Source organism: Puntigrus tetrazona, chromosome 22 (assembly GCF_018831695.1).
Source record: "Puntigrus tetrazona isolate hp1 chromosome 22, ASM1883169v1, whole genome shotgun sequence".
Classification (NCBI taxonomy): Eukaryota; Metazoa; Chordata; class Actinopteri; order Cypriniformes; family Cyprinidae; genus Puntigrus; species Puntigrus tetrazona.
This window is the reverse complement of record NC_056720.1, coordinates 5,378,888-5,397,152: the sequence shown is the minus strand read 5'-3', so window position 1 is coordinate 5,397,152 and position 18,265 is coordinate 5,378,888. Positions and strand designations below refer to the sequence as shown.

Below are 18,265 nucleotides of genomic sequence, written 5' to 3'. Positions count from 1 at the left end.
TCACTAATACTGACTTCACTGCAACTGTATCAGCACCAAAAACACCTGAAGAACAAATACAACATTATCAAATTTTCTTAAGATTAGTCATGCACTTCTAAAAGAAAGTTTTGTGAAAATGGACTTGTGTATAAAATGCTGCTTCCCCAAATAAATTTGATTAAGAGTATGAAGAGTTTCTCCACGCACAGATCAAACAAGATCAGCTCACACAGATGAGAAGACATTGTGATGAAAACGTCCAGCTAAGAGTCAGACACAGAAGGGCAACTTCCTGAACGAGAACTGCAGCTAAACAGACTGCTGAATAAGGGGAATTGGTTTGTGGTGTTTGTTCAAGTTCAACTCCCTCTGTCAATCTCAAATATATTGCAAACTTTTTTCCCCCATTGTGATGCAATTCTGGATTGCGCTTTATTTTTTGGTCTATATAAAATTCTAAAGCCATCAGGCGTATAGAGGGTTGTGGTTTAAAGAAAGAGCTGCACATCTCACACTCTCATGAAGATATGCATCATCTAAAAACATGTGCATTGCCTGAAAAACCTGTCATTACGTGAAACCACATGCACTCAGCTCAAACACGGCACCTACTGACCTCAGTAACTCAAGATATGACTCAACATCTCATGTGCTGGATGAACCATAACCTAAAAATTGTCACGTCCACACATGCAATGGAGAAGCAGACGTTAGTTTAGTGAGTTTTATTGAATATAAGTGTAACAAAGAAGACTCAGATGAGGAACGTGTCCAACATAGGTAACTTCAAACGAAGGCTCAAAGGTAAGTTCAGGTTCACAGTATTGTCTAGAACAAGTAAGATTCACTTTCCTCAAACAAGTCTTAGGGTATATCCACAGAGTCATAGAATAAGCTTCCTTGGAAACACAGGGGAATCAGCAGGACGCAAGAGATGAGTGTCTATGTAACTTTGACCAGCTGAAGAGGAGGTGACTGAGGTGAGTATAAGTAGTGTGCTGGTTTCATCACTCAGTTAAGACCCCAGAAACCTGCTTCATCTAGTTTACTCTCCTGGATTCACTGCCTTGCTTTCATTTTCCCACCTATACCGCAATAAACCCGCTGTGTTTGCACTTACCTCTGTGTCCGCCAGTCTATGTGCTGACAGAAGACCAGGCCGAATTATCAAGGACTGGGGTTGTAGTCTCGAAACCCTATGACATCTCTATCTTACCATTGTTATCCCAGGACGCCCCTGTCTCTCCCAACACTCCCCCATCGGATTCCACCGAGATCTATTTCAAGAATTATTCCATTGTATTTATATATATATATATATATATATATATATATATATATATATATATATATATATATATATATATATATATATATAAACAGAACTTTTAATTAATTATTACGCATGGGCAAGTTTAAGACTTAGCATGTTAGATTTCTTAATCTTCTTTTATGCTGTTTAGTTCATATTTACAATAATATTGTTACTAGTAAATGGCACAAATTACCTCTGCTACTAATATTAAATAGCATCACCACCATGATATAATAAGAATATTAAAAGTGACCAGCAGATGGAAACCTATAATACTGTTTGTACACAAAACAATCTCATATGTGAAAAAAAACAGAAGCACAAAAGAACAAATTCATTGTTCACGCACAGTCACTCCTCCATAAAAATGATTTATTGTTGCAGTGTTATTAATGCAGCATGCTCATGGGCAGAGGCTCTGCAGTCTTTAAAAAATACCATAAAAAGATTGTAAAATACCTTAAAAAACAACATTCCTTAACGTCAGATTGAAAAGGCTTTGTACATCTCATCATCTACAGCACATACAATCAGAGAAAGCTTCAGAGAAACCTCTAGGGATAAGGTTGAAGAATTCCTGTGGTTTTCAGGCCCTCGGGTTACACTGCATCACTTATCAGCATGATTCAGCCATTTACTATATGGGCATAGGAATACTTCCAGAAAATATTAAATCTCTGATCAGAAGAGGAGATACTACAGCATGGTAAACATGCCCAACCATTGGGACCAGTACCAGGCATTACATTTGAAATTAGCTCATTGTAAAATTGTAATATTTCTCAGTTTAAAAATTGGATCGGTTATCTATGTTCTATGTGACGGAAATATTGGTTCATGTGATTTGAAGTTCTTTTAGTTTTCATTTTATTCAAATTTACAAAACATCCCAAAATTTCCAGGTTGTAATTGTGTCAAAAAGTGTTTAATAGTGTCGTTTCAGCTCTCTTGATCACTATTGAGTCACATTGTATCTGTTCACATCCTGATGTGGTTTCTGTTACAGACAAAGAAAATGTCAATAAAAAAATGTGTAAATTGCATCAGATTTAAGCACACAGAAATAGACCTGTTCTTAGCTGCGAGGAAGTAGATGAACAAAGTCAACCTTCACTAATGTAAATTATAATCTGTTGTATTGACCTGGGACTGATCTCCCGTCTGAAGCCTGTAGATGATCTGTGTGTATTCCAAAGGGATTTTCTCATCTAGAAACCCAAAGCAAGTTGATTCGGTATGGTATGTCATTTATGAATCGTTGTGATGAGATTGTGATTGTGATGAGACTGACCCGATTTGTTTTTGTTGCAGAGAAGAAACATCACAGCACTGATCACCAGAATCACAGAAATCAGCACAAACAGAAAAGGAGATTTGCTGACTGAAATCAAGAGAAAACATAATGACAAATTGAACACATCAAACTTGAAAAATAAAAAAAATCTCAAGTTATATGTTTCAACAGTAATATAAGGGAAATATACTGATCAATGGGAACTTTATTCTGCTCACAATTTGCCTAAATTACTAATTAATATAACTGCTGACGTACATTGACAAATGTGACAGAGCTGACTGATGTTCAGATGTGTGGTCTGGTTTCTGATGGAGTTGTTGATCACACAGCTGTAGGTGTTTTTCTCCTGATATTCCACCTCCAGAGGTAGAGAGAGACTGATGCTGAGATCAGACACACTGATGCTGGACAATAAACTGTTTCCTTTGTACCAGGAGAGAGTCACATGACCCACTTTCACTCATGTGACATGATTCACTCTTGTATGAGTTTTCTCTGTTGCTGAGGATCAGTAGTTTATAAAGTCCAGAGTGATCATTACTGATGTTTCTGATGGTCAGGGTTCCAGTCTGATCGTCCATCTGCAGTCTGTCTCCAAATGTCTCACAACTTTCATAAATAATCATGTTCTGGTAATATATTTCAGCAATGCGAGTCTCTTGTGGTCCAAACATCCACAATAACATATCTTTACCATGTACTTTAAACTCAGTATTTAACGTGACAGAATCTCCCTCAGTCAACGATACCGACTTAATTTCATCACCAAACACACCTGAAATACACATGAAAAGACATATCATTGGTTGAGGAAAGTGAATCTTACTTGTTCAGGACAATACTGTGAACCTGAACTTACCTTTGAGCATTCTGGACACGTTACTCATCTGAGTCTTCTTTGTTACACTTATTTTCAATAAAACTCACTAAACTAACATCTGCTTCTCCCTTGCATGTGTGGACGTGACAATTTTTAGGTTATGGTTCATCCAGCACATGAGATGTTGAGTCATATCTTGAGTTACTGAGGTCAGTAGGTGCTGTGTTTGAGCTGAATGCATGTGGTTTCACGTAATAAGAGTACCATTTCTCGGTACTTGTGTGACAGTTTGGATGCCTTCCAATATGCAGCTGCTTACTCTGTTAAATCTCCAACACTTCTCATCTCCAACCTGCCGGTAAACTTGTGCCTCTGCCTATCCCTTGTCATTTCCAGTCCAAAAATATGAACTATTGTGATCAAACATATAGAGATATCCTAGCAGAACATTTAATTTGTCTTATGGGAAAGTATTTATCATTACAGGCTAAGACATCTGTGTTCAGTGAATGAACCTTAATGTTGACATACCTAAACATGGAAGACACATAATAGTGATTGCGTTGAGATGCGTTGTCCGATTGATGAATAAATTAGACAGAACAAAACTGTATGAATCATCCACACACTCAATCTCCAGAGGTAGAGAGAGAATGTTGCTGAGATCAGACACACTGATGCTGGACAATAGACTGCATCAAAGTAAAGAAAACATCAACTGTGTCAGTTACTAAAAAGGATTTTGTTTTTTGTTTTTTAACTAAAAAGACTTTGTATGATTCAGTAGGGTCTCACTGCACATTGCAGTGTGTTCATGGGGTGTGTGTGCACTTAAACGGGTTAAAATACACACTTTCACTTTCTCTTTTACTTTCACTTTCACTTTCACTTTTCGTTCACCATAGACAGCAATTCTGCAGCTCTTGTATTTAACATCTGCACTTTATAAAGTATAAAGAGTGCAATTTGTTAATGTTTTTAAAGGTATGAGATTTGTAATCTGTCTCTGAATCCATCATTCTTACCACTGTCATAAATATAAATGATTTGTTTGTGAATTTCAAGTCATGCAAGTCTCTCTAATATCCAGATGATATGATCACCTCTCTGTATTTTAGAAACATCAGTTTAAAATGAAAGAATCTTTATCAATCACTGATATAATCTTGGTTTCATTTATTTAAACAGCAGACACACCTGGAAAAAAACAATCAGCAACAACAAATTAATAGGTTATCTAATTAGATATCTGTCATTGCTGAACGCTAAACAAAAATTAAACTATTGTCATTTTTTAAATTGTATTAATTACATAAAAAAAAGAAAAATGTAAACTATAATTAAATGCTAGTCACTGTTGGAAAAAATAAGAACTAGTATCTAATGAATAAGTACTAGTGACATTAAATAATAGCGTGGTTTATAGGTTAAATATTAAAATAATGCCATGAATTACAGACCATAGAGCTTTCCTTCTCTTATTAACAATGTGCTGAGCTGGATGTGTTGTCAGCAGTGGATGGGTTTGTTTGCTGAATGCTGTATATATAGACTGACTGCAGTGCGGCAGACTGTATGTGAATATAAACCTAATAGATCCTTGATCATGTGACTTACGGTAAGTTGGATGTCTAGGGGATTTTCCAGATTGTTAAATGCAGTGTATAAAAGGAGAGAGATTCCATTCCAGACAGATTCCATCCAAACCAATAGAGAAGCATACATTTAACAAGAAAGAAACTGATAAAGCCTGCATCACTTTCAGGTATGTTTATATATTTATTTATTTATTTCTATTTTCTCTTTTTTTATTTCTTTGTAATAATTTTTGGGCTTATTCATGGGATGCATGAATAAATCATGTCCAATAAAATGATGAATACTTGATGCTGTTAATAGCAAAATATACCAAACCATTTATATGAGCTGAAATCACGCAGAACAGTTTTAAAAGTGAAAATGGGACATTTTTAGTTTTGAAACGTAACAAAAATATTATGCTGTTGAAAAACTGAATAGCTGTGATATATGAAATGTGTAAAGCAAGTCTCTCTTTGCCTTTTAGCCCGTGCTTGGTGACCTACAAAACATGATGCTTTTGAAAAGAAATATGCAGAAATATATATAAAAACTTACCTTGCTGGTACCTCTTTATGAAGAGTTTTTCTGTTAGCAAAGAAAAGGGTATGTGGTGGTCACTGAACTCATTTTATCTTTCATTTTTATGAGACTGAGGGTGTTAATTCATGTTGTTTTGTTTCAATATGGCATTTTGCACGACTAAATTAGGCAGTGACACTTATTTAAGTACTTTTTAACTGCTATGAATAATGATTTAGTATTGATATGACTTTATGAATTACAAATGAAATATTTTTGTCTTTCCTTATCCTTCAGTGTTATGGATGCGCCGTCTATTGAGACTTTTGTTTTGAGTCTAAATGAGGGAATTGTCTCTATCTGTAACACCTGCAAGTCTCTCTTGGACGCACAAGTTGGTCCAACAGCTAGCCCCGATTATGCACAAATATGGAAGTATCTTGGGAATGCTGAGCGGTGCCTGAAAGAATCAAGAAAAATGATAGAAGAAAGACAAAAATATTTAGCCCAATGCATAGAGCAACTTACTAAAGAAAAGGAAAATCCTGGACAGCAGAACAAAGAAAATGCCTCTGAAAAATCTAAAGAAATAGAAAGACAGAGAGCTAAACAGAGCACAGGTACAGGTGTAACTATTGGAGGAGCTGTAGTGGCTGCAGTACCAATCATCGGATGGATTCCTGGTGAGAAATCCTCCCTCATCCAATACAACTTTTTATCTTAACAAGTGCAACTAAACAATATTTGTGGCTGATTTGATTCTTGCTCTCTAGGTATAATAATGATGGCTGTGGGAACCAGTGAAATTATTAAGTCTTCAAATGCAATCAGGGATGCTGAAAATGAGAGACAGAAGGAAATTAAAGAATTGAAGCAGAATCTACAGTTCACTTCAGGAAACGGTCAGGAGAGCTGTGTACCTTCTGACTGTTCTTAGTGTGGAAGTCACTGGAATGGAAAGACACGCTCAGAGCTTCATCCTCTGGGAGCCTGTGATAAAGGCCATGGAAGATCTGATGGAAGCAGCAGAAAATGTTGCAAAAAATCAACTTGTCTACAGTGAGAATGTATCGGGTCTCATGAATACTTTGATGGAGAATGTTGGAAGAATATGGAAAGAAACGGAAAAGGAAAAAGAAACGGAACAAGAAAAGAAAAAAGGGAAAGAACAAGAAAAAGTAAGGGAAAATGACAAAGAAATTGAAAAAGAAAAGGAACAAGAAAAGGAAAAAGAAAAGGAAAAAGGAAATGAACAAGAAAAGGAAAAGGAAAAAGAAAAGGAACAAGAAAAGGAAAAGGAAAAAGTAAAGGAACAAGAAAAGGAAAAGGAAAAGGAAAAGGAAAAGGAAAAAGGAAAGGAACAAGAAAAGGAAGAAGAAAAAGAAAAAGTAACGCAACAAGAAAAGGAAAAAGAAAAAGAAATGGATCAGGGAAAGAAAAAAGAAAAAGTAAAGGAAAAAGAAAAGGAAAAAGGAAAGGGACAAGAAAAGGAAAAAGAAAAGGATGTGACATGTGGCCAGCGGTGTTGTAATTTGTGCTGGACATTCAATCCATTCAAGTGTACACTCTGCAGTGAGAAGTGAACACACACACACACACACACACACACACACACACTGTAAACACACACACTCACACACACTGTGAACACACACACACACACACACACACACACACACACACACACACACACACACACACACACACACACACACACACACACACACACCCACCCACCGTGAACACATACCCGAAGCAGTGGAGGGTGCAGTGTCTTCCTGAAGTGTGGTATTAAAGCGCTGGACATCCATTTGTTCTTTGTACACCACTTTGGTTTCAGTCAAAGTGTTAAAAGTGCTTTATAAATATAAGCTTAGACTTGAGTAAGTTGAGATTAAAAATGCAAAACTTGAAAATGTTTACATATAAAAGCATGACATAACAACAAACATCCCCAAGAGTGTCACGGTTAATCAAGTGTGCATGTCAAATCCTTTTTATATATTAAAATGTAGCAACTTTTAATAAAATTCTTCTTTCATGCTGTTTTCATGTTCATATTTACACAAATGTCTAAAAAATATTAATAGATCGCATCACCACCACCATGATCAGACAAGAACGATGAATCAATTTCGAGCTGATATTAATTTTCAGCACGTGCGTCGCAAGTAAATCACTTTCGACGAGATCAAAAGCGACCAGCAGATGGAGACGTATAGTACAGAACGACTTTAAAGGTGATGCTTCAACATGCAGTCAGTCGCTAGAAATATACCTCCCTATATCACACTGTTTTAAGTTTTCTGAATATGAGCAGCGCCTGGTCATTGATTGGTCCCTCTTCAACCAATCACGATGAGGATGTGACTCCTAACGTAACTCGATTGAGCCACAGGTGTGACAGAAGAGAGACACGACTAACCAACTAACCAGCTAGTCAAGGAGGAGGAGGTCGTCTTTATAGCCGGCAGAGGATACTCTCCACTGATTTCTAGTTATGTCCTTTATGTGGATGCACAAAGACCCCTTTTATGTCGGACTGTTTCTCGGTTTATTCTAATTGTTCGCCGTCTGCCTTGACCTCGGATTGTTTACCTGAAAATTTCGTCCAAAATGGATGAATCAGCATGCGTTTACCAAGAAAAAAAACTGCGGGATAAAGCCTGCGTCGATTTCAGGTATTGTCTCAGTGACATCTATATATATATATATGTATATGTTTTATCTGTGGATTTCAGCTATGCGAGTCTCTTAAGGTCCAAATATCCACAGAATCTGGTCACCTCTCTGTACTCAACAGTGTTTAGAGTGACAGGATCTCTCTCATACTCGAATACATCTGTATCAGCACTAAAATCGCTTAACATAATACTTAAGATACAAATAGAGTGTTATATATAAGTATAGAAGTGTGTATTTGCCGGTAGATACAAAAACGACAGCAGAAACGAGAAGAAAAGAGCAGCTCAGGTGAATATATAAACTTCCAGCTATCATGTATATCATATTAAGAAAGCGGGTAGAGCAGCATTTTACAAATACATTCTACATTGTCAACACAGATCAGAAACTAAATATTAGTGAAGTTGTCAAAAGCATTGAGAAAATGTCCAGCAGAGGGAGTCCTCAGTGCAGGAATCACACTCAATGGGTCTGGACTCGTTATATATTGCTCATATATGCATGATTTCTCAATCTTGAACTGTTGCTCATTTTTATTCCACCATGTGATCCCTTTTCGTTTTGTTGATCATGCATCTCAGCATTCTTAACCTCATTGATCTTAAGAAAGAGTAAATTATACATAAAAGCACTTCACACTTCCAAGAAGACGGTTATAGTTTCTATAGCTTCACTTCTCGAACAAACTGGACTCGGCTCCTTAAACACACAATACACAGCATTGGTGTGTAAAGACAGGAAGAGAGTACTAGACTTATGTACAGATGTGTTTACGTATTTCATACAAAAATTACAATACATCTGAAGATGTTTTGACAGTTTGGCGAATTCGACCAACAGTTAACAAAACATAAATGAAAATGTGTTTAAAAAAATGTTGCATGACTCATATTTTTGTTTATTTTATTACTTTAAATATTCTTAATTGCACGGTATACCGATTTCATTGTGCGATTAAAATCATGGCGTTTGCTTGAAGTCAATATTCTAGAGTCTAGGTTTTAAAAACCCGTTAGAAAAAGTCAGCAAACAACTTGCAAATGATGAACTTTCTTGACACTTCACACTGATTTTTCGCACATTGCGGTTCTCATTATAAAACTCGCTTTAGTGCGACAAACCACACACACACACACACACACACACACACACACACTGAACTGGGCTCATGTACCCAGCACTATAAACCACACACACTGTGCTCAGACTCCTGACTTACTGACCTCATTAGGAGTTCAGCATTTTCCACTGAGGCAACTGACAAACTGTAATAAAGTGCATTTATTAAAAGGTTGTACAATCAGTTGCAACAATTTTTTTTTTTATCAGATAGAAATGATCTAGTCGAACTTCATCCAGATGCTATAAAATGCATGTGTAGAATGAATGAATGAAGCATTCAGCGCTTTATTGTGTATTGTGTATTGTGTATTGCTATACACCCTAAGCCTCACAAACTTCTCTACCAACAGCAACCTAGTTTTTCAATAGGTCAATAAAAAGAAGAAGAAAACTCATTTAATTGTCTGTGAAACACATATTGTATGTTATATATAAACATTATATATATATTTGGTGTCAGCAAATAATTTAAGATGTGGTGGGAAATATATATAACAAGTGCATGTACAAATGCTCCAGATCAGTTGAAGTATGTACTGAAGTATGTATATACTGACTCGGCAGAAAACCTTACTGAAACTCTTAACTTGAGTTACTAGTGTGTGGAAGTGCATGCAGAGCCTCAAGCATAAAAAAACAACAACCTGACAATAAATGCAGCTTCCTTTAAAAGATCATTCTCTTATCATTTATTTCTCTAAAAAACCTAATTGATCGTTCCTTTACGATGTGAAATGTATATGTACTGTTATCTACCCACAAGCATATTCAGAGTTGTTTATGATGTTTATTTTTTAGAAAATACACAAACCGCAGCAGTAGCCTTTATGAAAGTAGAACGAATTATCAAGTGAAAAATAACACACTGCAGCCATCATCTAAACTTCAGCACGTTACTAAACCTATATGTCCTACAATCGTCTCAACACGACTTCTGAATACTCCATTTGATCCCGTCCATTAAACACCTGTAAGAAAAGAGAAACGTCAAGAACAGACACAAACACAGATTGAGCATCCCGTAGGATTCAGCAAATCTAGTAAAGAGAACTTAATGATCATGAAAGTACGTGCATCTTCATAAACAATAATAAAAATACACACATACTACTTTTACGTATTAAGGACATATCTAGTTTTTTGATTGTGTATGATGTCTGAGGGCGAAATTATTTATATATAGGCTAAAATGGCAACAACAAGACCATCGTTGGGTTTCTGTATGTATTTCAGATTTAGTGTAGAGAATAAAAACGTATCTTACAGCATCCAGAGCTCTGTGTGGAATAAATGTTGCTTTTGTATAATCGACCTCTTCTTCGTTAGCTTGAGCTGCTTGAAAATATAAAATTAGTATAGATAAATACAATTTAAATCTCGTTTACAAAATGTATTTTAATACTTACCATCTTGTTTTGCTTGTGTGTGATGTCCACTGTGACAGAATATCAACAAGAACATAACTGTGATCACCAGCAGCAGGAACACAAGTAACACGGCAAATGAAGACAGGCTGGATTCTGCTCAGAAAACACAAACAGTCATACTTCTGCACATCATGATCCAAACTGATCGATGAAATGGTCAATACCACATACCTGAAGATGTGAGACAGACTTCACTGATGTCCAGATGTCTGGTCTGGTTTCTGATGGGGTTGTTGATCACACAGCTGTAGGTGTTTTTCTCCTGATATTCCACCTCCAGAGGTAGAGAGAGACTGATGCTGAGATCAGACACACTGATGCTGGACAATAAACTGTTTCCTTTGTACCAGGAGAGAGTCACATGACTCACGTTCACCGCCGAACACAGCAGCGAACATCTGGACACTGATGATCCTGATGATGTTGAAGGAGTTTGTAAAGAGTCTCTGATAATGAGAGGAACAGGCAGAATACCTAAAACATAAACTAATTGTTAATCATTGTAGATCAATAACAATATGCCTCTAGATGTGTTTGTCATTTCTGCATTTAATTTAAAATGAAAAACTCTTTTAATATGATTTATTCTGTTTACTCACCATAGACTTCAGTACTAAAGCTCTTGTGTTTAATCACTCCACTGATGATCGTTAGTTTATAAAGTCCAGAGTGTAATCTGTTGATGTTTGTGATGGTCAGAGATCCCGTCTGTTCATCTAGCTGTAGTCTGCCTCTGAATCTCTCATTATTCTCTTTATCATCATATATAGAGAGCATCTGATTATAGATGACAGCTAAACGGGTCTCTGAACTATTAAGTATAAACGACCACAGTATCTGATCATCTTTATGTAGTTCAGTAACACCAGTATTTAAAGTGACAGACTCTCCCTCAGTCACTGATATCACCGTTTCTTCTGTATAAACACCACACAAACCTGGAAGAAAAAAGCCGGCACTGATTATCTTAAGTATCTTTCAGAGTCCATCATTTTTTTTGTATCTTTTAAAAATAGTTTAATTTATGTGCAAAAAATGTCTTTACTATTACTTAATTACCGTAATAAAACATAGTACCATAATAGAATTTTTTTTTTTTTAAGGGTTATTGTTAAAGATTCTGTTATCATTTTATGCCGAATTAGTATGAAAACTAGTTTTTATTCTGTGGAGAACACAAAAAGATCATCTTTTTTTGTCAGTCAATGATATTTGGACCTCTCATTCACAATATCTGTGTACCGTAGAAAAAAAGGTCCTCACAACACGAAAGACGTGTGAGGGTATGTTTTCTTTACAATCCCAAAACTGAAGAACTCGCAGTTACATTTAGTATTTTTACTCTCATTGTTGACTATGGACGTTATTGTCGAGTTCTACTATAGCTTTTGTGTAAAACATGCTCTTTTGTATTCCTCATACAGGTTTGAAAAAGCATGAGGGAGAGTACATGATGACAATTTACATTTTTGCCTAAAGTTTATACTTTTAAATTGACCGGATATCCGACATGTATTTTAAGTTTTATGTAATTTGGCAAAATGTGCATCTTTTTGTTTTTAAATGCTGTAAAGTGCACTTGTAAATCAAAGTTTTCACACTTATGCAGAAATTCAATAAAGATGAAGCACCTTTTATACTATTATATGCATTCCCGTTTCCTTTCAGTCTGTTAGAAAATACTTAAATAGTCTGTCTGTATTACAAGAAATACAACAAAATTTGAAAAAAATAAACTTACCACCCAATAAGCAAAAACAGAAAAAAGCATAAAACACCCGCCACATGTCTGAAAGTAACGAAAAGCTCTTCACGTTGCAAACACCGACTGCAGAGAGGCGTCTCATTTGCTAATGCACTTTCAGTGACTGTGGTTTGGCATAGCCTAGATTTTTACCTTCACTTTCTTTAGTCATTAAATGCATTTCACTGAAAAAGAACAACAACAAATCAAAACGCTTGTTTGTACACAATGATCATTTGCATTTATTAACAGTTTGGAGATTTCTGCCGAGCTCTAGACACTTTCTGTTAAAGTCAGTTCATTGTTAAGTTTAATAACCGTGTGAAGATCATCAATCATGAAATGAGTTCGATTCATCCGTAAAGCAGTTCTGTAGAAAACAGCAATTTTACCGTCCAGCTCGGTTCAGATTAATAGAGGATAAAACAACTCACGATTAATGATTTAAAACAATTGTGGGAAAAAATGAATTTTCAACATAACTGGTTAGATTTAGGGTTAGTGTGATCATAAAACTGAATGACGTGCACATATTAAAAACTATTTTAAAAAAGGCACATACTTACTGTTTTATGTTTAAGTGAAGCCCAGAAAAACACTTGCTTATACACAAGCATCATTTTGGGTGAACGTGCATATGATAGTTATATGATAGAGATAAATTTTTATAAACAAAAAGCCTTTATCAAACCATGTGGAGTCCTTTTTATGATGGATGAATGCGCAACTAGATTATTGAATATAACATATATTCACTGGCATTACACTTGATACGAGTCAGTGCATTTTTATATAATTCTATTGTATTGGTCTAAAAAGAAGAAAGTTATATACGCTTAGGATGGTTTGAGGATGAGTAAATCATGCAGTCATTGTATTTTTTGTGTAAACTGTCCCTTTAATTGAAAAATAAATACCTTAGGTCATCTGAGCTTGTTGTTAACTGTAACACATGTAGACTCCTTTGTTGTTGTTTTGTCTTGTGCCATGTGATGGGTGTGGCCTAATTTCAGTTAATTGTCTAATTGTCTTCAGCTGTGTCTCATTTATTAAGTATTTACGTTGTGTATTTAAGCCCAGTGTGTTTGTATTCAGTTTGTCTGACTTCGTCTTTAATGCGTGTGGCTTTTATTGTGCCTGCCTGCCCGTTTGAAACTATACTGTTATTTCTGTAAGTTTGTAGAAGATTAAAACTGTTTAAGTTCATTTTACTCGTTGAGTGCTTCTTCTCGCAAACCACACCGTGACATTAACACACTGCTGTTTTCATTTATAATGTTTATTATATAAAGAGCCTAAATATCAAACATGAAAAAAGCCATAGACTTCAGTGACTTCACTTCATTACAAGATTACTACATTCAAACAATTTGAATAGAGAAAACTCAAATCATCAGTCATATTAAATCACCTGGTTTGTCAGAACAGAATCAAATTTCAATAAATCAACCACTTTACACAGGCATAGATAATACTGATAACTGTTGCAAAACCTGTTAAATAGTGCACTTTTTACTATGTTTTACATCGCCACGCCTTTCTTCAGAAAAATAAAAACTTCGAATGCTGGCAACATTAAAGTAAAAATGACTTGTATTAATGGTCTTATCTTCAGAGCAGGGGTGTTGCTTATCAAAGGAAGTTATTCTAAACTTTTGAAAGATGATTTTTGTCCCAAAGTTGGTTATCTACCAGCCAAGAGCCATTGATTCATAGAAGTCTCAAAAACAGTCTGCAGAGGGAGCCATTAGCCCAGTGCAGTAATGAACACGTTCATTTTAATCGTACTCACACACACACATATATATATATATAGTCCCTGAAATAAGTGATATATCCTTTTACCGACTGTGTGTGTTCCAGATATGAGATCTTTGTTTTTAAAAATGAGAAATTACATAAAATGAAATGAAATTCAGTCTCATTTCTGTCCTGTAACAAACTGAGCCGTGTGATAACGCCGTCTATATGATCATCGCCTCAAAGCCACTTCTGAATACACCGTCTGATTGCGTCCTTTAGCATCCTGCACGAAAAGAGACAAGTTGAGAACAGAGCTGATTCTACACATGCCTAAAAAACTGATTCAGAAAGTCAAAGTAATATATAATATCTATTATATAATGTAATAAAAAAGTGAAAGCATAGCAAGGTTTACAAAGATGTACAAAGAATAAAAAATAAGTATCTTACAGCATCCAGAGCTCTGTGTGGAATAAAAGTTGCATCTGTATAGTCAACCTCTTCTTCATTGTCCTGAGCTGTTTGGTAATATTTATAAAATAAATGTTTTTACAAGATTTGCAGGCATGTCTGAGCACTTAATTTGCACAAAATATATTTAAGAGTCGGTCGTAGTACTTGCCATCTTGTTTTGCTCGTGTGTATGTCCTACGGCGACCAAACATCCAGACGACTACAACCACGACCACAAGAAGAAACAGCAGCAGAAACACAACGATGAGAACTAAAGTTCGGCTGGATTCTGCAATGAATAAAAAACACAGTCTTTACACTACTGTCTCAGCAAAGATGAAAAAACACTGATCTGAAGGCATAAATATCTTTTGAATAAAATTAAGAATTATTTTGATTGATAATTGATTAGTCTGTCTAACATTTCAATCGTTAGCTAGACAACAACAACAACAAAAAAACATTTTATTCTGAAACCAGTCTAGTGGACTACGGTTCCAACGAAATTGTGACGTGATTCTGAGGACGGCACACTTGTTCAGGAAATAAAGTAACACCCATATGTGATTCCTTTAGTAAACACATCATTTTCATAGAAATATATGCAATAGACGTCAGATTTAGAGCAGAGCAGATATGTCCATTGTGCATATTATACTGGACCTGGACTTGTCTGACAGAGTTGACTGATGTCCAGATGTTGAGTGTGGTTTCTGATGGGGTTGTTGATCACACAGCTGTAGGTGTTTTTCTCCTGATGTTCCACCTCCAGAGGTAGAGAGAGACTGATGCTGAGATCAGACACACTGATGCTGGACAATAAACTGTTTCCTTTGTACCAGGAGAGAGTCACATGACTCACGTTCACCACCGAACACAGCAGTGAACATCTGGACACTGATGATCCTGATGTTGAAAGATTTATTAAAGAGTCTCTGATAATGACAGGAACAGGCAGAATACCTAAAACATGGAACAGACAATTACTGATAATGATTTCTTTAAAAAGTGTCAGTCATCATAGATCCATAACAATGTGCCTCTAGGTGTGTTTGTCAGTTTTGCATTAAAAATTGTTTCATATGATTTATTCTGTTTACTCACCATAGACTTCAGTACTAAAGCTCTTGTGTTTAATCACTCCACTGATGATCGTTAGTTTATAAAGTCCAGAGTGTAATCTGTTGATGTTTGTGATGGTCAGAGATCCCGTCTGTTCATCTAGCTGTAGTCTGCCTCTGAATCTCTCATTATTCTCTTTATCATCATATATAGAGAGTATCTGATTAAAGATTGCAGCTAAACCAATCTCTGAACTGTTAAGTATAAACGACCACAGTATCTTATCATCTTTGTGTAGTTCAGTAACACCAGTATTTAAAGTGACAGACTCTCCCTCAGTCACTGATATCACCGTTTCTTCTGTATAAACACCACACAAACCTGGAAGAGAAGAAGTCATCAAAACAGTCACAGATTAGCACCTTGGATATATTTTTACTCAATAAAAATCTATAACAATTTCTTTAACATAAGAATTTATAAGTATGAAAACTGCGGAGATAGGGTTAGTGCACCTAAAATAGAGCTTCTCCCATTATTTATCCACCCTCATGTCATTTCTAACCCGTATGACTGATTTTGATCTGTGGAGCACAAAAGAAGATCATTTGTGTTTTCTTTGTCAATTTAGCGAAAGTCATTTGTTGTTGGACCCCACTGTTCTTCAGAACATCTCCTTTATGATGAAGAACACGACAACATGAAAAACATGAGGCGACAGGTGAATAAATAACGAGTTAGCTTTGTTATCTTTGGTGCTAGTGCGTTATTAAACTTTGCTCATGTTTAAAAAAAGAGGAAACTGTTAAAGACCCTCTTTTGCAGGCTATTTCAGGTACCGTAAGATGGAGCATTTAATACATTTTGGCAAAATGTACATATTTTAAAATGCTGCAAACATCGCGTTCAGTTGATTATTTTACCGTTCCCGTGCTTAAGTTTTCAAACCCTTGGTAAACACTCAACGAATACGATATTTTAGTTTACGCTGTTATTTTACAAGCATTCCTGTTTCTGTTCAAACTGCTGGAATAGTTTGATTGGAAGAACTGAAGCAATAAAAAACATAACTTACCACACAAAAGCCACAGGCAAATACAGAAAAATGCACGAAACGCCATTTTCGTTAAAAGCCAAAACAGCGTGAAAGCCTTAACCGAGACATTTCTGAGAATAGTATTCAGGGCTCCTATAGAGAAACCCTACTTAAAAAAAGGCGGTGTCATGGCTGGTGCTGCTCCGGTGATTGTGGGTGGTTTTTGTACGAAAAAAAAAAATAGGTTACCATATAGTCGGACTGATTGTCTCTGTTTTATTTTTCTCATTTAACGCGTTTAATGGAATCAGGCTTATACACAGTCATTTTAATTTGCTGTGATTTTGTGCTTGTTTTGTTTTTCGAAGTCCTGCGTTTTATTTCAGGGTTTCTGAAGAGCGTTCAGCGCCGACATTGTGCAGTTTTTTCAAAGCTTTTTTTGCTTTTCATTGCTATTCATTGATCCGACAACACAGCATTCCTGCGTGTGTGTGTGTGTGTGTGTGTGTGTGTGCGTGCGTTCGGTATCTTCTATAAAATGGTAGGCTAGCTGTGAATAACAGACACCACAATCGCTATTAAACACAATAGATATGGTGTAAAAAGTGGCTGGGAATGGAGTGAAATGTTGCCAAACAAGTTTATTTTCCAAGAAAAAGGATTAAAATACGAAACATTCTCTGTGAACATTTCCGCTTCAAAACCTTTGGACAAAAACCATATTGACCTATTTCAGCATGCGCTTATGACTGAATAAAATAATATGTTAGAATAATGTTAGAATAGCTTCCTAACAAATTTCTTTGACACAAATAGCATTTCATGTCTAACCTTGAACTGTGACCTTTCTTCATAATTTGCACCTACGTCTTTGGTTTCGCTATTTGAACTTTCCCTTTTCCTCTCTTGTCGAAGATGTTTTCCTTTCCCTTTCTCTCAGTGTCTGCATCTATTCGTTCACAACATCGCTTTTCACTGCTGCACTGACTGGAGCCATCTAACTCCAGCCTGTATGAACTGGAATAATTACAGTCATCATTACTCAAAGCTAAGATGAAAATTGTGTACATATACCTATACAGATAAAAATGTTGCTGAGAAAAGATGTTGATGCAATATCATAACATCTTGAAAATTTTGCCTATAGTGACACTTGTGTAAGTTCATGAGATGTTCTCCTTGATCGTTTTGAGATATAGTAGATATCTTTCCAGCCCCAGACTGTTCGTTGGTGTCTTCAATGCCCCAAGTGCTGTGTGTCCTAGTTTCTGTCTTTTTAATTGGTTCAGGTGTGTCTTGTTAATTATACCCTCATTAGTTACCCTTTATGAGTTCTCCTCTGTGTCTAATCGTCTGGTCTCATTAATGCAATGTTTTGTTTGTGTGTGTGAGTGCTACCCAACCAGTCAATTAAAAATATATGAAAAAAAATCTTGTTTCAGGTTAACATAAGTTATTAGAGGGTCTGAACAAACATTT

General features: G+C 35.9%; 2 protein-coding genes across 2 annotated transcripts; both read right to left on the bottom strand.

The window, feature by feature from the left end:
• Nucleotides 1-2,252: 2,252 nt before the first annotated feature.
• On the bottom strand, nt 2,253-12,096 carry LOC122328169 (CD48 antigen-like). Its single transcript, XM_043223874.1, has 7 exons — nt 12,091-12,096; nt 11,348-11,723; nt 10,936-11,222; nt 3,049-3,202; nt 2,589-2,678; nt 2,441-2,505; nt 2,253-2,294 (listed from the first exon to the last, which is right to left on the bottom strand). Exons 1-7 carry the CDS (start codon nt 12,094-12,096, stop codon nt 2,253-2,255), a joined length of 1,020 nt encoding a protein of 339 aa, XP_043079809.1.
• Nucleotides 12,097-13,753: 1,657 nt separating this feature from the next.
• LOC122327440 (CD48 antigen-like) lies at nt 13,754-16,972 on the bottom strand. Its single transcript, XM_043222806.1, has 6 exons — nt 16,826-16,972; nt 15,793-16,131; nt 15,352-15,651; nt 14,858-14,977; nt 14,686-14,753; nt 13,754-14,518 (listed from the first exon to the last, which is right to left on the bottom strand). The coding sequence occupies exons 1-6, from the start codon at nt 16,869-16,871 to the stop codon at nt 14,465-14,467; spliced, it is 927 nt and encodes a 308-aa protein (XP_043078741.1). The 5' UTR covers nt 16,872-16,972; the 3' UTR covers nt 13,754-14,464.
• Between the last annotated feature and the right edge of the window lie 1,293 nt (nt 16,973-18,265).

Excerpts from the sequence above, each read along its gene's own strand:
- LOC122328169 (XM_043223874.1), bottom strand. Across the intron at positions 2,679-3,048 it reads ATCATGTCACATGAGTGAAA|TCAGCAAATCTCCTTTTCTG; the intron begins GTGGGTCATGTG and ends TCTTGATTTCAG. Across the intron at positions 2,295-2,440 it reads AGACGGGAGATCAGTCCCAG|AAACCACATCAGGATGTGAA; the intron begins GTCAATACAACA and ends TGTCTGTAACAG.
- LOC122327440 (XM_043222806.1), bottom strand. The coding sequence starts at position 16,871 with ATGGCGTTTCGTGCATTTTTCTGTATTTGCCTGTGGCTTTTGTGTG. Across the intron at positions 15,652-15,792 it reads CTTTAGTACTGAAGTCTATG|GTATTCTGCCTGTTCCTGTC; the intron begins GTGAGTAAACAG and ends TCCATGTTTTAG. Across the intron at positions 14,519-14,685 it reads CACACAGAGCTCTGGATGCT|GATGCTAAAGGACGCAATCA; the intron begins GTAAGATACTTA and ends CTTTTCGTGCAG.